At 32.1% G+C, this 25,684-nt stretch overlaps 1 protein-coding gene across 1 annotated transcript in view; it reads left to right on the plus strand.

Moving 5' to 3' along the window:
* Positions 1-761: 761 nt before the first annotated feature.
* The window catches only part of LOC106666057 (nuclear receptor subfamily 1 group D member 1-like), a 52,968-nt gene continuing 28,045 nt past the window's right edge, over positions 762-25,684 (plus strand). Inside the window, exon 1 of the mRNA XM_014392947.2 lies at positions 762-960. Coding sequence (XP_014248433.1) covers positions 889-960 — 72 coding nt within the window. The 5' untranslated portion in view covers positions 762-888. The remainder of the gene's footprint in view (positions 961-25,684) is intronic.

Below are 25,684 nucleotides of genomic sequence, written 5' to 3' on the forward strand. Positions count from 1 at the left end.
GGAAACTTATGAAAATTATGTTCCTTTTTTAAAGTAAAGTATTGAAACGTTCGGACGAAAAACGATGTGTAAATGTTTTTCTCAATTCTCAAAAAAATCGAAATTTTTTAACCACCCTCCTGATGACCAACCTGGATCCGCCCTTGGTTGATGTTGTTGTTGTTGATGTCTTCTATGGCAATTATGTCGCGTATATGTATGTTTTGTTATAATTTCTCCCAAGCTTTTCTAAAAATACTGGCTGTATCAATTTGTCCCTAGTGTAGAATAAAAATTATGTCCCACGAGATTAAGTAGCTACAAGGATGGCCAGCATAAATAATTATGTTTAAGTCGAATTACTCAAAGGTTACGAATTTGTAAAGACGTTAATAACTTTTCCGTCATTTAAATATAGTCGCAATTTATAAACCGAAATCCTTGTTCCTACTGAAAGGACTATTTATCAAATAGAAATAGCGTTCGTGAACTCTGATCCTTCACGATATTTATAATTCAGTTTCTACACATAAAAGGCTAATAACCACTTCGGTGTTATGCTAATTATTGTAAAAAGGGGAGGAGTGACAAAAAGATTCGATTTTTACCTCCATGGCAGTGTTTAAAAAAAATGGATTTTTTAATTTGGAAACGCTTCGGAAACCAGTTCCAGTACCCGGAAATAAATTCCCATACGGCACATCCAGGAGGGCTGGAGTGGTGGACCGCTGGAACGGATTGGCGGACCGGTGCCACCTCCAGTGCTCCAGCCACACCCACAGATCCTTCCCATTTCTCGCCAGTTTCACCCGGGCAGGGCTGCCGTTAACGTCTCCTCGTCAGTCAGGACAAGGAAGAAACACTCGCGGTACGCGCTGTTTACGAGCCGAGGCGCATCAAACGAGCCCAATGCTGGTCGTCGACACCGCCGAACGCTTCAGACAGCTCCTGGCCAACAACCCGGCCCTCAAAACACCAAACGTGAGTTACACGATTTCACATCATCATCATTAAAAATATAATTACATAGATAATCGTACCAATCAATGCGACGATAGACGATATCAGCATATGGTTGATACCTAGACACATACCAATTGCACTATCTTCAGTACATTACAAAAAATTACATGCTAGTCAATCAACCCAAAAATCAAAAATTAAAATAATCGAATTTCCATCTAAAACCATAACTTGTACGTACCTTCTTTAAAAAATAAAAAAATAATAATAATAGTGTGGATTGATCCAATTTATCAGCATTTTTCGGTTAAATATGCTCGATTATCAGGTCAGAGTGTGAAATAAAAACGGGTATTTTTCGTCTTGCTTTCTGGAGGGTGAACGCGCATTTTGGTCGTTTCGGAACATTTTGGCCTTCGCTGGTTTGACGGATCAGGAATGTTTCGGCTTCTGAGCATCTTCAGCAGAAGGCGTGTGTGTTTTTCCTGCGCTTGTGTTATTTTTATTAAACGGCAAGTCTTTTTTTCCCTTTGAAATGAATAACTGTTACGAATAGACCGTTGAAGATGTCGAGAAGACGAAAAACATCTAGTAGGCCAGGACAGCTTAAACTATGTGGATCTGTTGGCCCTATAAAATCATAGGGCCAAAATTTGGTATAATTTGTCTAATAATGCTACATTTACCAATTAATAAAAATAAAATAAGACAAACAAAATTACATAAACTTTTAAGTAAAACTTTAGCTTATTTGTATGCTGGAAAAAGGGACTTAAAATTTCCTGACAGGGTCTGTTTTTTTTTGCATGTAGTGTAACCTAAGACCGATAGAAAATGAATAATTCTATAACATGTTTAAAAACAGATCACATCTCGTTTAAATTCAAAATAATAAACAGATCTATTATTGATGATGTCGTGAAGCTGAAAAGCGTCTGGTAGACCAAGACATGCCAAACACAGTGGATATGTAGATCAATATGAACATAAAGGCAGGCGAAAAGTCGTATTATTTGTCTACTAATGATAAATTTGTAAATTAATAAAAATTACCAATAGAAAAAATTAAATAAACTTAAAACTTTAGCTTATATTTATGCTGGAAGAAGGAGACTTTTGTTTTCCTGACAGGTTCAATTTTTTGCACGTGGAATAACTTAGGCCAGATAGAAAATGAATAATTGTGTTTAAAAACAGATCAAATCTCGTTTAAAATTCTAAATAATAAACAGACCCATCATTGAAGATGTCTTGAAGCTGAAAAGGGGTTTTTCATCAGGACATCCCAGACACCGTGGATATGTAGAACAATATGATCATAAACGGTCAAAGTAGTAAAATAAAAATCGTATTATTTTACTAATATAAAGACTAAATTTGTCATCTAATAAAAAAAGCATTAGAAAAGATTTTTGAAATAAATTTTTATGTGTAGAGGTTAGTGACCGTTAATCGATCTGAATAACTATAAATTTTTATGTAAAAACGTTAGCTTACATTTATGCTAAGACGAAGACAATATTTGTTTTCCTGACTAGATTTCTTTTGTATCAGAAATAATTACGGCCAAAAGTAAATAAATAATTGTGTAGCACGTGTAAAAATAAAGATCAAAACGCGTTTAAGTGGACTAAAAATAATAAACAGGCCCATTACTGAACTTGTCGGGAAGGTGCAAAACGGCCCAAAGAGCTTGGATATGCAGGGCAAAATGATCGGTAACGGCCAAAATTTCTTACTATTTCCCTAGAATAAATGCTAAATTTGTCACCTAATAGAAATAGCATTAGAAAAAACATAAAATAAAAATTTAGATTATATTTATGCTAAGCGAAGGTGGCATATAATTTACCATACATGCAGTGCTACTTATAAAATAAAAAGTGCAGAAGTGTATAAGAAAAAATCGAAACGCATTTGGCATACCAAAAACAAGCAGGAAGGCCGAGTATTATGATCGGAAACTGCCAAAAATACCGGTTCACCATTTTCAAGTCCTCAGAATTCTCGAATTCAGAAAAGTTTGAAGATTCCTTTCTTTCTTATCAATCAATTATTGCTGAATAAAAACTTTAAATGAACTATTTTATATTAAGAGTGAATCAGGGAACAAAAAACAATAAAAATCTTACCAAGCTTTTGATTCATGTAAAATGTCTCAGGACCAGACTGATATTCTGATGACCTCAAGTAATAGACCATCGCTGGTTCATTCCTTTTTCAATACTGGGCAACTTAAATTAAACCAGGACGTTGAAAAGTCAAGAAAGGCTTTTAATTTCAAAAACAGTAGTAAAATCTAGCTGTTTTCATTTTTTTCTATTAAACCGATTGATGAATAATCATTACGTTTTATAGAGAGGAAATAAAAACGCGAATCCTTAGCGCAGAAAACAGCAAGGATATGCTGAACCGACCACTTATGGGTCCGTCTATTCTCACGGAATTTTATTTTGATCAAACGGTTTTTTGGCTTTGCGCCATCTTCAGTGGGGTACTTTAAGGTCAACATATGTTCATTGACGAGCAAGCCTTCACCGATCAACAGCAAGTATAGGGAGACCAAAACGATCACATAACAGATAAAAAATAAATATTTGTATTATTCCTTGGACTTATTTTGATAACTACTGAACAAAATCAATTAAATAATTTTTTTAAAATATTCTTCCCGTTTTTCTCTTTATACGTGTACACAACGATACTGTGAGGACCGGGTTGTTATTGATATCGATATTTTTACTTGTTATTTTTGAACTGATCAGTTTTCCATGTACGTTTATTTTTTCGTGTTATGTACATTGTACGGGGTACGAAATCATGCCATCTTCAGCGAGGTTCGTTATTTCAAACCAGCGAGAGTAAGCCAAGAAGATGAGTCCGTCAGGCAACCCATTATCAAAATAATTTGACGGTATTCTTTCTTCAATGATTTTTATAACACTATCTCTTTTTAGATTGTTGTAAACAGCGAGCAAAAGCGGACCATGCTTGTTGACAGATTGTTAAATATTTCCGGTTTTTAAACATCTTGAACTCGTTATCGTGTTGTTTTTAATTATTTAAAAGCAAAGACAGAAAATTTTAAACAGACGAACCCGTGATGACCTTATCCGCTAGACTTAAAAACAATCCAAGTACCAAATATATATACTTATCAACATGATATATTTTTTAATTAAATTTCTGTTTTATATATTTTTTTAATTTGCAAAGTGTTTCAAATTCGTAGTGGTTCTGATTTATCTGAAAAAATTCCCACATTGCACGAAAATGTTACAATCTAGTTTATTTTCAGCGTGGGTTTCTGCGATTTTATTGCTTTTCCGAGGTCAAGACTCGTTTCCCTTTTATTGTACATAAATCATTTCAAAGGGTCGAACTATTGACATTAATTCCACGCTAATTGAGAGGATTTCATTAGGGTTTTTTCCCGAATGGAATCGATCTTGGCTCGACGTACAAAGAGGCTCGACGCATCAGACGTTCTCGTGCCAAAGCGTGGAGGAATCTGCTTATCAAGTAGTCAATATTGTGTTTTTTCCCACTTTGAGGAGAAAGTGGGCTTATTGACTTTTCTTGTAAAGCCAACTGAGCGAAGATTCTACTTTCCAGTATTGTATAAACTCTCAACTTTACCCAGTTTCAATTTATTTTCACCAAATAGATAATTCTGAAAAATGTTAACTTTTAAACAAATGATTGTTAAAAAATAAATAGCCGTAGTAATAATTAAACAATTATTTAAATGCGATTCTTTAAATCGCCACTGCTTCTACAGATGCGTTCAAGTCTCCACAGAGACTTTAACGCTCGGCTGAAATAGAAAAGTAGTCTCGTTTTTACTTTAATGTCTATTAAATTATCGTCTGTTTTGCACAGCATAGAAAATATGATCAATGCCAATGTGATATATTTCCTGTGATGATCTGATTGTCACGAAATGGAACATCATGATTGTATTGCTTGCCCTTGGACGGTCGCATTGTGACAGTACCCAATGTCCACATCGTACAGGCGAATATAATGGTAATTGATATCATAGTGAAGGATTATTAAGTAATAAAATATTTACTAGATGGACAGCATGTTTCAAAACTTTAGGAAAATTCAAAACGTGTTCAGGAATATAATAATATTAATTAAATTTGGAGTTTCCTTTTCAATCGATCTACAGTGTCATACTTGGGGTTTTACAGGGTCGAAAGGTTTTAGCAATGAAAAAGTAGATATTTATTATTAATTTTATCGAACTTCTATCAAGAACCTGAGGAATCCTGGTGAATAAATTATTTGCTTGTCATGGCTAATAATGATCTTAATGTCTTATTCTTTTGGGAAAAAGTGGTCACCGTGATAAGTTTTAAAAAATCTCTATAAGAACTGAATTTTAAAAAAAAAATAAATTTAACGCCACTGTCGAAAAACTAGGTTATGACTTGCGGTTGAAGCACAGGGTTTTCCAAAACTAAGTAGCTTCAAAGAAGGTGTAAGGTGAAACGCGTTTTAAAAGGGAGAAAGTGAAATCTAGGCGGATACAAATCATCGTAAATCCAAAAATGGGTTCAAATATCATCAATTACTATCGTCCGTATCGGAAAATAAATTGAAAAACCAAATCGGTTCACTAAAAATGGATTTTTCTTTCTTTCGCAATGAGTTTATTTATTTCAATACTGTGTCACACTCTGACATTTGAAGTGCGCTATGATTTTCCAACGTTGTTCACACAGGTTAGAGAAAAAGGGAGAATCACCGTAGTTAAATGACCATAATTCGAGCCCGAAGGGAAATTGTTATTAAGTGGCCCTCGCGGTACCATAAGACCTCGTACACATCGGAATGTCAAAGGCTCGTCGCGGAGCTTACAAACGGAGCCAGTGCTTTCTCATCCCGGCATTACCGGCGGGCTTTACTGCCCCGTTTTACAGCTCTCGTTTTCATAAATGCTCCGGACTAGCTTGCTAAGAGGATCCGTTGCAGTTTAAGAGACGGAGAATTCATTACCGTCCGCCGAGGAATTTATTATTATAATTTCTTTTTAAAATGGGCCGGAAAGTTGTAAAGTTTCAATAGCTCACAAGGGGCCGGAGGAAGGGTTAGGATATTGCACAAAATAATAACTTTTATACTTTAAATTATTATTATTTTCATAAAAACACAAATATCAACAAGTAATCTCAATGTAAAAAGTTCTCCGATTACACCACAATTTTTATAAAATAGTTTAATGAAACCGACTTATGCTAGGTAGGAACGAATATGAAAAACACTCAAAATTTTATCCAAATATGACGAAGAGGAAGGAACGTTTTCACAAAATAACTCAATCAAGAATAATTTATTTTTCAATATTTGACATAAAAATATAAGATATACCCAGAATATTCACTCTGACACAAATCGGGATAAAAAGTTGTTAAATTAATTTTAAGTTAGGTACAATTAAAATATAGGCAATCAAGAAGTTATATAATACGAGAGAATTAGAAAAGTACAGGACGGAATCGACAGTTAGAAAATGATTAGACTTAAATATGTAAACTTAGTTTGATCTATCTTCAGGCAAACATATTCTATCCATATGGTAAAAATTATCTATGGGTACAAAAATAGATAAAAGTTGAGACCACAGATAAATAAAAATGATATGATCATAGAATAAATAGAGAAATATATATACACATATAAAGTGAGAGTGAGAGAGAGAGAGAGAGAGAGAGAGAGAGAGAGAGAGAGAGAGGGAGAGAGCGAGAGAGAGAGAGAGAAAGGCTGACAGGCTGACAGACAAACATACAATGCAAAGTAAAAAATATGAAGAAAATATATAGAGAAAAGGATATAGAAAAATGAATAAATAGATGGACAGATAAATAGATGAGTGGATGGATAGATTATCATAGATAAGGTGAAAGAAAAACAGAGAGTGAGAGAGAGAGAAAGAGAAGACAACTTAAAAAGATTAAAAATAGATAGATCATAAATGGTTAGAAAAATAAATAGATGGACAGATAAATATATGAGAGGAGGATGGATGAAAGATTGGGTGAAAGAAAGTGAGAGAAAAAGAGAGTGAGGGAGATCAGAAGAGACACACACAGAAATAAAAGGAGATAGATAGAAAATACATAGATATATAGATAGATAGAAAGATTGAGTGAGAGAGACAAGCCGACAGACGGACAATGCAAAGTAATGAATTTTAAAAAATAGATAGAAAAATGAAATAGATGAGTGGATGGATAGATTATCATAGATGGGATGACAGAAAGACAGAGAGTGAGAGAGAGAGAGAAAGAGAAGACAACGTAAAAAGGTTAAAAATAGACAGATCATAAATGGTTAGAAAAATAAATAGATGGACAGATAAATAGATGAGTGGAGGATGGATCAAAGATTGGGTGAAAGAAAAACAGAGAGTGAGAGAGAGAAAGAAAGTGAGAGAAAAAGATAGTGAGGGAGAACAGAAGAGACACACACACAGAAATAAAAGGAGATAGATAGAAAATACATAGATATATAGTTAGATAGATAGAAAGATTGAGAGAGACAAGCCGACAGATGGACAATGCAAAGTAATGAATATAAAAAATAGATAGAAAAAAGTAGATAGAAAAATGAAATAGATGAGTGGATGGATAGATTATCATAGATGGGATGAAAGAAAGACAGAGAGTGAGAGAAAAAGATATTGAGAGAGAAAGAAAGCGAGAAAGAGAGAGGAGAATGAGAGAGAGAGAGAGAGCGAGAGAAGGCAACGTCAAAAGATTAAAAAATAGATAGAAAATAAATGGATAGAAAAAATGAATAAATAGATAGATGCAGAAATGAACAGACAGATTATCATAGATTTGGTGAAAGAGAAATTGAAAGTAAGCCAGAAAAAAAGAGAGATAGACAGACAGAAATATAAACAGCTAGATACCAAAAGATAGCGAGATGTACAAACGTTGTATAGATAAAAAAATATAGATAGATAGATAAATAGATGGCTAGTTTGGTAGATAGTTAGCCAACTAGTAAGAGAGGATGTGTTCGAAGGGAGAGGGTGAGATAAAGAGTATAAAGATTATCATCATCCGACCTAATAAAAATAATAAATAGATAAAAAAAAGTAAATAAAGGGATTGACAGCTAATAGATGAGTGGATAAATAGATGATCATAGATTGGGAGAAAGAGAGACGGAGAGTGAGAGTGAGAGTGAGAGGAAGAGAGAGAGAGAGAGGATGAGAGATAAGGAGAGAGGGCGAGAAATAGTGAAAGGAGAGGTGTGTTTGTGTGAATGGGCTACAAATTACTACCAGAAATTACATATTCATACGAATTTTATTCATGGGGAAAATTTTCATTTTGATTGTTACGTCTTTGAATAAATCATTAATTCTACATTGTCTTGCAATTGTTTTACATCTAGATACGTTACGATAATTCATAAGTCGAAAATTATGCAATTAAATGTAATTAAAAGAATGAGAACGAGTGTGAGGTAAGAATTATGGTGCCAAATGTCACAATTTGATATTGATCGTCCGGTAAAACGGAGTGTATGTTATTTTTATGAAGGCATTATTCAGTATTAGAGGAAATATGAATCACTCATGAAATAAATAGTATAATTCTCTGAAAGGTTGAAATAAATCTTTTTTTATGCATAAATTATATTTATTTAAAATAGTTTGACAATGAAAAAGTGATGTATTTGGTTTTGATTTCATGGACAAGGAGGTAGAAGAAGGGCGCCAAAATTTCGAATTGGGGCTCCAGGAGACGGAGCAAAATTGCATTTTGTTATTCATAACACCTGACATAAATCACGAGCGGCCCCTCGGATCTTCCAATTTTTTCCCGTATCGTTTATCCAAGAGGCGTTTATTTATTCAAATCGGCTTTTGTCCGATGGACCGGTAGCGTTTACGGTACATGGGCCCCATTCAGCCCTCATGAAGATGTTTATGTAAATAGTGACACGGGGCCGAGACCACAATGGCAATAAATCGGGCGGCCTCCCGAGTCCCAGGGCAGCCCCGAGGGTGCTTTAACCCTTCCGGTGACAAAAGGATCCTCGGAATAGAGCAGAGAGAAAAAAAAACACCGTCGTGGTTTGTCTTTCTCTTCCTCAAAAGGGCACTTCACGCATTAAGTGACAATTCTCTTAACGGATCTCCGCCCTGGGCCGTTGTAATTCGGTCGATTTACAGGTTGGTGGCTACTTCCACACATGTAGAAAAAACTTAAATAAAATTTTTATCTTCCTCAAAATAACAGGATTGCAATTAAGTAAATCCTAAGATTCCAAAATAAATAAATCACACTAACAAACCTATTATTATTTTTTATTTCTCAAATCTACATGACTATATCAAGTAGAAAAACTTGGCAGGATGATTTTTTAAAATAGATTTTAGAGTAAGCTAACAAGGTTTGTTATCTTCTGATTACAATGAATCATAAAAGGTTTTGCTGCCGAATTGTACAAAACTGGACACGTTATGCTTTGATTTAATCATGCCCAGTAAAATCAATGATCAATATTTTTTTTCAATTATCAATATATGTTTTGGTTTGGGATTTTTTGACACGTATTACTGTAATCTGGTTGAAAATTTGCTGTATTTTGGTTACAATGAAACGTACAAAATTTTGCCGACCGAACTGTACAAAAATTGACATGTTTATGCTTTCACGATGATTTATCATGCCCGAATATAATCAGTGAACATTAAAATTTTATTTCAATTATCAATAACCGTTACAAATATATTTAATAACGATTCACTTTATAGTATAACCCAGAGGAAAAATTTTATTTCTTCCTTTATATTTTACAGTTATTTGGTTCATACGAAAGAAATTTTGGAACCAGTTTTGGATTGGGATTTTGACACGTATTACTGTAATCTGGTTGAAAATTTTATGTGTTTTGATTACAAAGAAACGTACAAAATTTCGCTGACCGAATTGTACAAAAATTGATATGTTTATGCTTTCACGATGATTTATCAAGCCTGAATATAATCAGTGATCAATAAATTTTTTCTATAATCAATAATTAGTATAAATATTTTAATTACGATTCACTTTAGAGTAAATTAGTGGATAATTTTTATATTTTATTGTTATTTGATTCATGTTTATGCTTTTATGATGATCTATCAAGCCCGAGTAAAGTCAGTGATCAATAAAATTTTGTTTCAGTTATCAATAATCATTATAAATATCTGCCATTACGATTCACTTTATAGTGTAAAATCAATGATCAATAAAATTTTATTTCAATTATCAATAATTAGTATAGATATTTTTAATTGCCATTCACTTTAGAGTAACTCAGTGGAAAATTTTTATATTATTTCTTTATATTTTATTATTTGATTGATACGAAATAAATTTTGGAACCAGTTTTGGAATGGGATTTTCGATACGCATTACTGTAATCTGGTTGAAAATTTTCTGTCTTTTGATTACAATGAACCATACAAAATTTTCCCCCGCCATTGTACAAAAATTGAAGTGTTTCCTTCATGATGATCAATCATGCCCGAATAAAATCAGTGATCAATAAAATTGTATCTCAACTATCAATAATTATAATAATTAAATTATAAATATTTTTAATTACTAGTCACTTTATTGTATAACCCAGAAGAAAAGTTGTATAGTGTTTATATTTTACAGTTATTTTGTTCATGCGAAATAAATTTTCGAACCGGTTTTGGATTAGGATTTTGATATGCATTACTGTAATCTGGTTGAAAATTTGTGTGTTTAGTTTAAATAAAAAATAAATAAATAATAACCAACATTCTGGATTTAACATTTTTTTCTACCAAATTAAGTTAAATTTAATAATACTGTGCGTAGAGCCATCATTTACGAAAAGGGAATCTACATACTCACCCCACTTTCATAATTTCTACGAATGGTTTGATGTAAAGGNACCCTGTATATTTATATATTATTATTATATTATATATTATATACAATTACATTTAGAAGATTTGATACAAGAAGAGAAATTGTTAATTAAAAACTCTCACATTATCCATGATTATTTTTGGATCCTTCAGTGTGAGCTAAAGAACTTTTTCAGTGATTATTTTTAGATTCCAATTCTAAAAGCATCTATGACAAAAAGCACAATCGTACAGCTATCGTCAATTATTAAATAAAAAGACAAGCGAGACACAACGTTCAATTTTTCAGAGACATTTTTGAATTTTTTTGTTTGTTTGTCAGAATGCTCTAATATTGTGTATGTGATTAAAAAGAAGTATAAGCTTTCATAGCCTGTGTTAAAAAGTAATTTTATAAATGTTTAAAATTTTTGGAAAACGGAAAATTCAAGATTATGTAGTGTCAGTTTTTAAAAAATTTAATTTAGTTTAATCGATTTTATTTCATACCTATCGATGCTTTTTATTAAACTTTTTTTAATCCAAACAGAGAAGGATAAATTGTTTGATAACGGTTTGACACCCGCGCGAGTTTGATCAGCTCATTGTGATTCCAGATGGGGAGCAGATTGGAAGACGATTTTTAAAAAATCTTCATCTTCACAAATAACACGTCATCCTTTTAATTAGCCAACAAGTCAATAGGGCTTGGAACAATAAGTTGATAAATATTAACAAGAAGTAACACCCAATTGTCGTTTTGAAAAATGGACCCATTCAGAGACTCCCAGTTCGGCTCGGGCATTGTTCCATCTCAGATAATAAATTCCGCCCCGATTTGCGACTCCGATTAATATAATTGCGAATCGTAACTGGGTTTTATTCAAATGGGGCACACATTCAGTTTTTACATCTGGAATTTACCAATAAGCCTCCTCTCACTTTTGACGATTTATCGATAATTTCTAAAATAGGAAACCATCGACTTGAGTTGAAACTTCGTCTCACTAGGACTCATCATAAACTACACTCCCCCGAATCAGTGTTGCCCCCAGTGTTGCCCAAACATCCAAAACGTATTTTGACGCCTTACAAAATACTTTATTTTTAATTTCCTGAATCAGTGTTGCCCCCAGTGTTGCCCAAACATCCAAAACGTATTTTGACGCCCTACAAAATACTTTAATTCTCACTTTCCGGAATCAGTGTTGCCCAAACATCCAAAAAGTATTTTAACGCCTTACAAAATACCTTAATCCTCACTTTCCGGAATCAGTGTTGCCCCCAGTGTTGCCCAACCTCCAAAAAGTATTTTAGTGCCCTACAAAATAACTTGAACAAAAGGATCTTCAGTGAAGTCACAACAGAAACGACAATTCTTTATGTTTTTGCCGAGCTTTCGACGATTATATCGCAACATGTTATATCATTTTAAAAAAATTACACAAATCGAGTTAAAGTAAGATAAAAATTGGTTTTTTTGTAAATTTGTTTTTTAAATGATATAACATGTTCTAACTGCGATATTTTCCTAAAATAAATAGGCCTGATGATGACGACATAATCGTCGAAAGCTCGGCAAAAACTTAAAGAATTGTCGTTTCTGTTGTGACCTCACTGAAGATCTTTTGTTCAAGTTGTTCAACAAGCAGGTCGATACATCATCTCATCTTTAAGCCTTACAAAATATTTTAATCCTCACTTTCCGGAAGCAGTGTTGCCCAAACATCTAAAGGTTATTTTAACGGCCTACAAAATACTTTATTCCTCACATTCCTGAATCAGTGTTGTCCAAAGACTGGTTGGACGAAAAAAATTCATAGATTCGTTAGTTTGGTGATAGATGTAAAGTATCACAGGCTTACAAATTCATCCACGTAAAACTGAAAAGCTATTCGATACGTTGGATTTTTACTATCGTTCTTGCCAATTGTTTGTTTAACACAAAACCAATAACTGTCGATCATTACTGAAGTTATATCGGTAAATTTTATGACTAGACCAATTATGGGCTCATATGACGACATATACCGTCCAGATATTCTGTTTGTTTGAAGTAAATATTCAGTTAGAAGCGTGGATAATAAGTATACACGGTAATTACGATCTTGATTGCTCGGCCAATGGGATTTTAGTTAATGGAAAATATCCAGGAAGACCGATGGTACAAGGATTTTTTGTTACTTTGCCGAGTAATTTTAAGTTAATTTAAAATAATAATTATTTTTAAATATGACTCTATGCATTTTTGTATTAAAAGGTTTCTCCTCAGATCACGTATTGTTTAAATGAACCAGTAAATACGATGATCCTTTTTTTTCTAGGTCGATTGTTTAACATGCGGCCTTGCTACTCTCATTGAAGTCACCCTGTACGTTTTTACTCAATGCGATTTTGCGATAGAACGTGAGGTCGGTGATGTGAAATGTTGAGACTTTTGATGTTTCGTTTTTCTTTAATATAATAATCATAAAACATCGAAATATTGAAATTGTTATGACTTTTGTTTGGCTAATTGTATGCACTTTGAAATTTTACTTCGGATAATATAGAATTTTGTCGTCTCATCCGGTGCATTAGCACCCAACTTACACTTCGGCAAAGCCCACGCTTTTATTATTTTATTTGTTTACGGCCAGGGGGCGTTTATTGCGCGCTCACGCTTCGGAAGAAGTTCCTTTTATCCTGCCCTTTTACGACCTTTTACTGCCCTTGATTGCGACGAGGCACGGACTCGCGATCGCGTGGTTCCACGTAATTTTTCCCTATTCTTAAAAACTATTTGACAAATCTGCCAACAAGGCCGGACCGGACGAACCGGTTCTCGACTGATCATTAAATACGACTGGAACATAGTCAATAATGACAAAAATTGAGTAATTATAACAGTAATAAATTTTCCTTGAACACAGAAATCAATTAAACAAACAAAAGTTTTAACTTAATTGTTAAGTAATATTGAAAATGATTAATAGCGTACTGAAGAAATTGAATTTAAAAAGTCAATTAAATTAAGAATTTAAAAAAGTCAGATTAAGTCCTGAAAAGCTGTCCATTTGAAATGATTCTAACGCAGGCTTATACGACATACTACTAATGAGGAAGAGCTGTTAAAATAATTATTGAGTAATATTGATAAAGATTAATAGCGTACTGAGTAAATTGCATTTTAAAAAAGGCAATTAAATTGGGAAGATTAATAGCGTATTAAGTATATTGGAGAGTCTAATTGATGATATAACTATATATGTGTATAACATATATGTGATTTTTTAGAAAATAATTTAAATTCGGAGATCGTCAGGAGCGGTCTAGTTATAGGTTTTAGAAAAATATTTTCTTTTTTACTTTATCGTGCCAACGTTTCGATCTTTATTGAGAGCATCTTCAGGGCCTGGGATTTATAAACATTGTTTAAATTTTAGAAATACATGTAGGATGTGAAAAAAATGAATTTATACAGTTTAAAAAAAATGTAAAATTTTAGATTTAAAAAAATATGAATTTATGCAGTTTTAGATTAAACAAAAAATTAATTTATACAATGCTAGAAAATTTCAGATTATAAAAATGAATTTATACGATGATAGAAAATATTAGATTTAATAAATAAATAAAAATGTTATTGCTTTATTTTTATTTTATTTTATTTTATTTTTTATTTATTTATTTTTTATTTCATTTTTTTAATATAAAATTTTCTATCATTGTATAAGTTCATTTTTTGAATCTAAAACATTGTATAAATTCATTTTTTTAAATCTAAAACAGTGTATAAATTCGTTTTTTTAATCTGAAATTTTCTATCATTGCATAAATTCATTTTTTTATTCTGAAATTTTCTCTTGGCATAAATTCATTTTTTTATCTGAAATTTTATACCATTGTATAAATTCATATTTTTTAAACAATAAATTAAATAATAAATTCATTTTTTTAAATCTAAATTGTATAAATTCATTTTCTTTACTCTAAAATTGTCTAGAATTGTATAAATTCATTTTTTTAATCTCACATTTTCTGTCATTGTATAAATTCATTTTTTAATCTAAACATTGTATAAATTCATATTTTAATCTAAAATTTTCTGGCATTTTATGAATTCATTTTTTGTAATCTAAAACGTATAAATTCATTTTTTTTAATCTGAAATTTTCTATCATTGCATAAATTCATTTTTTTTAAATCTGAAATTTTATAGCTTCTATAAATTCATATTTTTTAATCTAAAACATTGAATAAGTTCATTTTTTTAATCTGAAATTTTATAGCATTCTATAAATTCATATTTTTTAATCTAAAATTTTCTGGCATTGTATGAATTCATTTTTTTAACCTAAAACGTATAAATTCATTTTTTTTAATCTGAAAATTTCTATCATTGCAGAAATTCATTTTTTTAATCTGAAATTTTCTGTCATTGCATAAATTCATTTTTTTTAATCTGAAATTTTATAGCTTCTATAAATTCATATTTTTTAATCTAAAACATTGAATAAGTTCATTTTTTATAATCTGAAATTTTCTAGCATTCTATAACTTCATATTTTTTAATCTAAAACATTGAATAAGTTCATTTTTTTAATCTGAAATTTTCTCATTGCATAAATTCATTTTTTTAAATCTAAAACTTTCTAGCATTGTATAAATTCATTTTTTTACATCCTACATGTATTTGTAAAATGTAAACAATGTTTATAAATTCCAGGTCCTGAAGATGATCTCGATAAAGGTCGAAACGTGGCACGATAAAGAAAATGTTTTTGTCAAACCTAGGTCACATCAGAACGCATCTCACGCCCTCCGAATAATCAGTGAATATAAACGGCATTAAAGAAAAAATTTTGGAAAAATATTTTAAAACACTACTTAATCTTTATTACGCTGAGGAATCAAAGACATATCTTTAACAGTTTTATTTTCAGGCTTAAATTGTTAGAATTATCTTGAGATGTTTGAACAGTAAATATAAAGTACATTAAAAAAGTCAGATCAAGTCATGAAAAGCTGTCTATTTGAAATGATTCTACCCAAACCACAGATAATATCAACAGTACTAGTGAGGAAGAGCTTTTATCTAATTATTGATACATATTAATAAAAATTAATATCGTTTCTACTGGATGGTCTAAAGGATGGAATAACACTAGAAAATTTTTGAAAAATATTTTATCTTTTTTATTTATTATCTTTTAAAACACTACTTAGTCTTGCTTACACTGAGGGAATAAAGACATCTGTAATATTTTTATTATCAGTGGTAAATTTTAGGAACTGACGGCAGATTTTTAAACAGTAAATATAAATTGAATTTAAATAAAAAGTCAGATCATGTCATAAAAAGCTGTCCATTTGAAATACTTCTACTTAAACCGGAGATAATATCAACAGTACTAGTGAGGAAGAGCTTTTAACTTAATTATTCATTAAAATTGATAAAGATAAATTACATATTGAATAAACTGGAGGGTTTTCTTGATAGAATAACACTTGGAATTTTGGGAAAATCTTTTAAAACATTACTTAATTTTTATTATACTGAGGAAATAAAGACAAATCTATAATATATTTTATTAGCTGTGTTGAATTGTGAGAACGGACTGCTGATTTTTGAACAAAAAAAAATTAAAAATACAGATAAAGTCATGAAAAGCTGTCTGTTTAAAATGTTTCTACCTAAGCTTGAGATAAAATCAACAGTGTTAGTAAGGAAGAGATTAAAAGCGATTAAAAAAAGAATCCTTGTGTTTTTCAATCAGTCCGAGATTAAAATCCCTTGGATTGATATGTATTTCGAGGTTCCGCATTAAATGGAATCCTTGGGATGTAAGTGGTCCGGGGGAATCCTATTTGCTCGCGTGAAACTATTAATCAACTCGTGACCTCATAGACACGTCAGAAAAATCAGAAATCGTCGGGTCGATTAATATCCAATCCGGATCGAATAGGGCGAGAGTCGGCCGTCGCGGGGTGTACAGAGCGTGTGTTGGCGGACCCCGCGGTCACGATTCATTCGTGATAACAGGTCATTTAGTAAAGAGGCAATCTTCATTAAGAACAAACTTTACTGCTCCGGTCTAAATCGGAAAATGAAAAATTCGTTATACACGGCCCACCTTGTGGAAATCGATCACGATCATGACCGGGAAGAAAATCAATCGTGAGATATGGGTTCGTGGTGAAAAAACCAACTGCCTTTATAGCCGGTTTATTTGCCTGTTAGCTTAAAAGCCCTTATCTACTACAGTTAATCATAAGTCAAAATCGAAATATGTCATTTTTCAACGAACCTGTCATCACGTCTCATTTAACCTATAAATTCTGGCTAATATCCTATACATAAAAGGTCAGTGCACGTTTATTTAAAAAGTAATATTTTGAAATCTTACATTTTACTTTCAAACCAACTATATTTAACATTAAACAGAATACTAACAGATACTAACAACATTAATAAAGAACTTAAAATAAATTAATAACAAAAAAATTATGAACTTTAATCAGAAGATTCACTAATTTCGTGGTCCGCTTGACCAATTAATATATTACAATTATTTAAGGTTTTTAGTTGAGATGAAAAAGTCAACGGCACGAGCGGGATTTGAACCCACGATCGTGGGCTAGATACGCCGCTGCTCTACCACTTGCGCTATCGTGACCTCGATCCACTCGCACACTAACTTCCCATCTCAACCCATCTCTCAACATTCAAAAGGTGGGGTTGAGATGGGAAGTTGGTGTCCGAGTGGATCGAGGTCACGATAGCTCAAGTGGTAGAGCGGCGGCGTATCTAGCCGATAATCATGGGTTCGAATCCCGCTCGTGCCGTTGACTTTTTCATCTCAACTAAAAACCTTAATTAATTTTAATTAGAAGGTAACCAACTATTCTTATGATTAAAGTCAAATGCAACAATAATACAGATGCATTAAAATAATAACAACCTATTACAAAGGTTACAGGTATCGACCACATTTTGACTCACTAATTCTCTGGATCATCAACATACATAAATAAATAGATAGTTGCATAGATTGAGAAAAAAAAGAGAGAGAGTGAGAGAGAGTGATATTCATATATAGATTAATAAATAGTTAGATGGATAAATTGAGAGAGAGAGAGAGAGAGAGAGAGAGAGAGAGAGAGAGAGAGAGAGAGAGAGAGAGAGAGAGACATAGATAGATAAACAAATAAATAGAGAGATAAACAGACCGAAAAAGAGAGAGAGCGAGACAGAGAGAGAAACTTAGATAGATAGATAAATAAATAGATAGATGGATAGATTGAAATAAAGAGGAAAATATGTAGATAGATAAATAGATAGCTTGACAGACCGAGAAGGAGTGAGAGGGAGAAAGGGAGAGAGAGAGAGAGAGACTTAAATAGATGAACAAATAAATAGATAGATAGACAGACCGAGAAAGAGAAAGAAAGAGAGAGAGAGAGAGAGAGAGAGAGAGAGAGAGAGGGAGGAAGAGAGAGAGGAAGAGAGAGAGAGAGAGAAACTTAGATAGATAAACAAATAAATAGATAGATAGACAGATAGACAGAAAGAGAGAGAGAGAGAGAGAGAGAGAGAGAGAGACTTAGATAGAAAAATGAATAGATAGATGTATAGATTAAGATAAAATTATGTAGATAGATAAATAAATAGGTAGATAGCCAGACCGAGAAGATGAGAAAAAAAAAGAGAGAGATACATAGATTGATAGATAAATAGATTTATGGAGAGCTTGAGAGAAAGAGAAATATATTGCAAGGCTGAGAAAAAGAGAGAGAGAGTGAGAGAGTGATATCATAACTACTAAATGTAAGACATGCATAAATATAGACATATTTATTTACCAAATTGTCCTGTGTGTTCTCTTGCGTTATCCTTACATCAGTTTATTATTTATTAGTTTAATACGTATTATGCATTTATTGATTATCTTTAAAACTATTTGTTACTGTTAATTATTGTTTATTTTAGAACATAGTTTAATTTGTTTTAAATTAGCCGAACTAAGTAGGCATTATATGTACATGTAAAAACATAACATAATAAATAAATTAAAAATAAATACATAAATTTATCTGCTGTCGTCTTTCTGTCCATTCTCAATTTGTCTTCGCCAATGCAAAGTAGAGTCTAATTGTAAGTCTTTCCGGAAAAGATAGTAAAGGAAAAAAAGAATTAATGTTTGTTCAATGTTAATACACATGTTGCAATGTTGCCGATTTACATATATATCGCAAAGTCTCAAAACGGTCATAACTCAAGGATAATTCAGTTATAATTTGCTCACACCTCTTGACCCCACGGTTTGAGTAATAAGTAACATTTAACGCCATTGTAAATTTGTTTGCTGAATTAGACTTTAACACACGGTAATGGACGAGGCCGAGCCTGGGAATAAGGATGTTTAGAGTGTTATTTTCTTTTTCTATTTTTTTAACCGTGTGTCGAAATGGAACAGTTTCTATTAAAAATCGTCCGGCTATGGGCCAAGGTCGGGGTTGGAATTATTGTTTTATCTCTGTACAAAGCGATTTAACCTTATAACTTTAACTAATGTCTTCTATCTAATTCATTTTTAATTTCCTACCCTGTTTCCTTATTACATTTGAAGAAAACTGCCGACGTGTTGTGCAATTTGAAAATCACCGGCCATTATCGACCTTCTAACCTGGAAGATCGTGAAGTGCGCCCGGCGTACCGGAGCGACTTGACCGTCACGTTCAGATCAGGGATCCGCGTATACTCGCTGTTTCTGCTTTACATGTGCATTTATCATAAACCTTGTAAGATTTAAATTAAGAATTTATACAAATAAAAAATCTTATTGTAGAAATATCGTCAATATTAAATATTTCTCCTGATAAATGATTTGATATGGTTTCAAGCATGTTGGAAGATTGTGTTGCGTAATATTTGAAACGGTGAATGGTCGAATCATTATTATTAATAGCCGATGTAGGAAAATTGAGTTTGGCACAGAACCCGAGAGTCATTAAATGGGAATGAGGATCTTCTTTCTTAGGTTCCGGGATGGTATGACCTAATGTCGTACAGTATCGCTCAATTAACGACTGGACCCGGTCCGACTGACTCACAGGATCGTGAGAAAGGCGATCGCGTGTACGCATGAAGCGCACGATCGCCGATAACAGGTTGGAACGGGTCCGTTTAATAATAAAGAAAAAAATTAATCGTCCTAGTTGAAAAGTAGGGTGCGTAACGTCGCGGGGTCGCACCCTCGGTTGTGTTTCCCCGCCCTTCTCGATGTACAAAAGAGATCGTAATGAAAACAACAAAAGGTACGAAAATTGTTGACACAACACTTCTTAAGTTCAATTATCGGATCGTTTGTTGCTCACTGCTGCCTTTCTATTTACATATTTCTTTACATTTCTATCGATCTAACTATTTATATGTCTGTCCTTTTTTTTCTTTTTTTTAATTTATATTTCTGTCCTCTTATCTCTCTTATCTTTCTAACATTCAATTTGTCTATCTGTCTAACTAACTACCTATTTATTGGTTATATCTACATATCTGGCTGTCTGTCTAGCTACTCTGTCTATCTGTTATCTTTCTATCTGCTGCCTTTCTATCTACATATCTTTTTACATTTCTATCGATCTAACTATTTATATGTCTGTCCATTTTTTTTGTATTTCTGTCCTCTTATCTCTCTTATCTAACATTCAATTTGTCTAACTATCTGTCTGATTATCTACCTATTTATTGATCTACCTATCTGTCTATCTATTCTTTCTGTCTATCTGTTATGTATTTATCTGCTGCTTTTCTATCTACATATCTCTTTACATTTCTATCGATATAACTATTTATATGTCTGGCTGTCCATTTTTTTGTATTTCTGTCCTCTTATCACTCTTATCTAACATTCAATTTGTCTAACTATCTGTCTGACTATGTACTTATTATTGATCTATCTATCTGTCTGGCTGTCTGTCTATACTCTATCTGTCTATCTGTTATCTATCTGCTGCCTTTCTATCTACATATCTCTTTATGTTTCTATCGATCTAGCTATGTATGTCTGTCGGTTTTTTAAATATTTCCGTCCTCCTATCCCTCTTATCTATCTAACATTCAATTTGTTTATCTATATATCTGCCTGGCTGTCGATCTATCTATTTATATATTTGTTTGTGTATCTGGCTATTTATTTATCTATGAATTTATATCGGTAGTGTATCTTGTTGACCATATAGTTTGATCACCTTTTTCCTGGTCGGCTTGTTTTCCATGGTTTCGCATGTCATACGTCTGGTTTTTGTTGTTTTTTGTATTACTTTCTTATATACAATTTTCCTTTGAAACGTAAAGTTGATGGGAAACAATTTTATCTCTTCCCAGGATAATTAGAGTCTATTCTAAAATATGACAATATTTATGTATTTAAAAATCTATATTATTATGTATTTATCAGTAATTCTAACCTTGGTTTTAAGAGGTTTCTTTCGTAAAATATTTTAAATGCGTATGACTTCTATATAGAAACTTGATTATGTTTAGGCTTATAATGCTAGTTTTTTGTTTTGTTTTTTAACAGTAGCAATATTTAAATAATATAGAAAATGTTTAAAAGTCAATGTATTCAAGGCGTAACTTGAAAATACGTTACCCCCGAGCCCCTCGCACTTCCGCGCTCAGTCAAGTCTCCTCCTTCAATTCCATATCTCCCTTATATGTCACCAGTTTATGCAAACTGGCGACTTTCCCTTGTGTATCCGTGTAAAAAAAGTGTCAATCACCCCGACCACCCAGACTCATCCCCAGTCGTAAACGCTCTGCAGTAAAGTGCATCTAACTGCACCGATAGGTCGTCCTTTCACCCTTCAGGAATGTTCACCGACCGAGGAACAGTACGCTATTGCCATATCGGCATTCCGGCGAGGTCCGAATCCTTTTATTTGCCGACCGCCGGCCCCGAGATTTATTCCTATAAACAAACCTATCGTAAAAGTGGCGACAAATTTCTTAAAAGTAACACTATGAGCAAGCCCTGGGGAAATACTTTTACAAATCGTGTTTACAATGGTATGTAAAAAAATGTGAATTCTTTTTGCTCAACAGTAAAAACCAAAACGCACAGGCGGACCAAAATGATCTGAAAACCACAAAACAAAAACTAGCATTAAAAGCCTAATCATAATTTAGCATGTATATCGAACAGTGATATGCATTTGAAAATAATTTACGAAAGAAACCTCTTAAAACGATCCAAAGTTAGAATTACTGATAAATATATAATAAAATATGTTTTTAAATACATAAATAAAGACATATTTTAGAGTAATTTTAGTCCAATTATCCTGGGGGAAATAAAATTGTTTCCCACCAACTTTATCTATTAATATATTCGTGTTTCAACGGAAAATTGTATATAAGAAAGTAATACAGGGAGACGAAAATACAGACAGGACAAATAGATTGATAGATAGATAGATAGACAAACAAATAGATAAATAGATAGATCGACAGCCAGACAGATAGATATATAGACAAATTGAATGTTAGAAAGATAAGAGAGATATTTCTGTTCTATATAACAGATAGAAAGGCAGCAGATAGATAGATAACAGATAGACAGAATAGCTAGACAGANATATATATATACAAACATTGAGAGAGATTAGAAACGAAGAAAAAATGACATAGGTTCGAAAGAGAAATGAGGAGAGGACGAAAGAGTATAAATAAGAGGAAAAATATGTGTGTGTGTGTGTGTGAGAGAGAGAGAGGGAGAGAGAGAGAGATAGAGATAGAGGATAGTTTATGGTAAAGGAAGTTATAAAGAGAAAAAGTAACACAAAAGAAGGAAAAGAGAGAAAGGGAGATGTAGAAATAGGCAGATAAACAGATAGATGGATTGAAGATGAAAAGAAATGAAGAGAAAAAAAAAGAAAAAAAAAGAGAAACAAAAAAAAGAAAAAATGAAAAAAAGAAAGAGAAATGAAGAGAAACAGATGAAGAGAGAGAGAGAGAGAGAAGTAGAGAAAGAGGGAGTGAGAGACAGAGTGAGGGAGAGAGAGAGAAAGAGGATAGTTTATGGTAAAGGATGTTACAAAGCGAAAGAGCAAAACGAAAGAGAGGGTGAGAGAGAGAATTTCAGAGATATTGAGATAAAGAGTAGAGATAGGAATAGAGATGTGCAATAAAACAGTCATACAATCTGATTGATGGATTGGCAGGTAGATACGTACATGTAAATATAGATCGATAAACAATGGGACAAAGACTGAACAAAAAGTCCACGGATTTTATAAACAAACATACAAAAAAAGTTATAAACGAGAGAACAATGTTTGCATCAGATGCTATTGCACAATCGGTTTGTTTTTACAACGTGGCAGCGGTTATTTGCATTTTATTGAATTTGAAAGTTAAAACAAATAGGTTTACACCATGTTTCGCAAAATGAATTAGAATCAAACTTTTATTTCTTTGAAAAGAATGCGACAAATAATGTCAAGCAGTCCACTTTTACCGGAAAATTCCTAATATGCAATGGATATTATTTTCGACCTTTGATCCGTTGTAAAAGTGCATAAAAATATAAAAATAACCTTGTATATGATTAAAAAAAGATAAACGCACACCAGGGTTTTTTCAATTGCAGCAAAAATTACTAAGATTAGTACGTTATCGCCGTTTGGATCGAAACTGATCATCTCCGATCCTGCTGTTCTCGTTGTTAGCCTTGAGCCCGGAACTGGTTCCTGATTCCGTGGAAATACATCTGTGAAAAACTGGCATTTTCCCAGATGAATAGACAAGAAAATTCTTATTTCTATTTTGTGTCATTTAGGACAAACCGATGATTCAAATATTTCCGACTGTTTCTTATAAATCTAAACCAAATCCTGTGCTGATAAGGTCAGTTTTTATGACAATCCTAATATGTAATTAAACTCATAATTATCATTCTATTGTTAAAAGGCTGTTATTTAATATCATATTTCCAAAATATGTTGCAACTTATATCAACGTATTTTTACGATCTTCCATGCACAAAAATGTTTAACTGATTATAAAATAAAACCGAAATATCGCACTGAAAAAAAAAATCATCACATCATAGTTTAATCATGAAAATCATAATATTTTTAACGGTTGTATTAGGATTCTCATGCCTTTTCCAAACGCCACGTTTGAAGGCAGAACAGAAGTTTATTTCTTTGCTTGTTTTTAAAAATAATGTTTACTTTTAAACCAGAAATGATAAATCATTGTATTAAAATATTGTTGTAAACCGAGGGGAAAATTTTAAATTGGTTACTTCAAGAACATATTTAAATGTTGGATCGCCTGTGTAAATTTTTCAAATTTGAAGTCATAGCCTGATGCGCAAGTTGAAATGAAGGTACAATTTTTATCCTAGGAGAGGTCAGTTTTTGGCAGTTATTCTTATTTAGTTTCTAACCCAGGTTTTTGGAATTTCTTGAAAGTGAAAAATAACCGAAATATAGAAAGGGAAATGTACACTGACTGTCTTAAAAATCAATATTTTTTAAAATGATTGATTCAAGCCTTAACAAAACACATTTCTTGCCAGATTTTAAGCCTAAGGAACAATGTTTTTTTTTTAACACAAGAATATCTGCAAAAAATGCAGATAAAGGAATTGAAATAAACTTGTTTTGGATTTGGTGCACACTGAAATTGCTTCCAGTAAAAAATAATCAAAATGTACAAAAGAAAAGTATAAATGATTAAAGCTATGATAAGACGCTAAGCTAAGAATGTATAAAATATAAAAGCTAAGCTAATAAAGCTAAGAATATTAATGAGTAATATCTTCTTACTAAACAACCAAGAGTTTATGTGTTTTAGTTACATTAAGCTAAGCTTTCTTTTCTATTTGGCGCACACTCAAATTTGTCTCATTGAAAAACAAATAAATAATATAGGTACAAAGAAAAAAAAACATGGGGTATCTTAAAAAATAACCTTTTTTAATATAAATTGATTAAAGCTATGATAAGACAAGTGTCTTCCTACTTTTTCAGGCTAATTTTAATTTGTAATATCTTCTTACTAAAGGACCAAGAGTTTATTTTTTTAACAAAATGAAAGCCTGAAAAAACAGCACAAAAATTATTTAAGCCTTAGCTTAATTCTTTGCGATTTGGTGCAAACACAAATTTGTCCCAGTGAAAAATAAATAAATGTAGGTACAAAGAAAAAAAGAACAGCGTGTGTCTTAAAATATAATCTTTTTTACATTTAAATTGATAAAATCAAGAGAAGTTTCTTTCTACCTCCTTCGGCTAATATTAATGAATAATATTTTCATACTAAACGATCAAGAGTTTATTTTTTTAATTGCGCGAAAGCCTGAAAAAACCCCACAAAAAGGATTTAAGCTAAGATTCTTTTCGATTTGGTGCACACACCAATTTGTCCAATGAAAAACAAATAAATGTAGGTACAAAGAGAAAAAGAACAGTGTGAACCTTGAAAAACAATCTTTTTAATACGAATTGATTAAAGCTATGATAAGACAAGTGTCTTTCTTCTTTTTCAGGCTAATATTAATGAGTAATATCTTCTTACTAAATGACCAAGAGTTTATTTTTTTTAAATAAACGAAAGCTTGAAAAAAAATGTAGAGGATTTAAGCTAAGATTCTTTTCGACTTTGTGCACACTCAAATTTGTCTCAGTGAAAAATAAATAAATAAGCATTCTTTTCGATTTGGTGCACCCTCAAATTGGTCCCAGTGAAAAATAAAAAATACAGGTACAAAGAGAAAAAGAACAGTTTGTATCTCTATCTTTAAAAAAAAAATATAATTTGATTATACCTATAACAAGGCAAGTTTAGTCCAG

This window comes from Cimex lectularius, unplaced genomic scaffold, assembly GCF_000648675.2.
Source record: "Cimex lectularius strain Harlan isolate CLEC.00 unplaced genomic scaffold, Clec_2.1 scaffold109, whole genome shotgun sequence".
In the NCBI taxonomy this organism is placed as follows: domain Eukaryota; kingdom Metazoa; phylum Arthropoda; class Insecta; order Hemiptera; family Cimicidae; genus Cimex; species Cimex lectularius.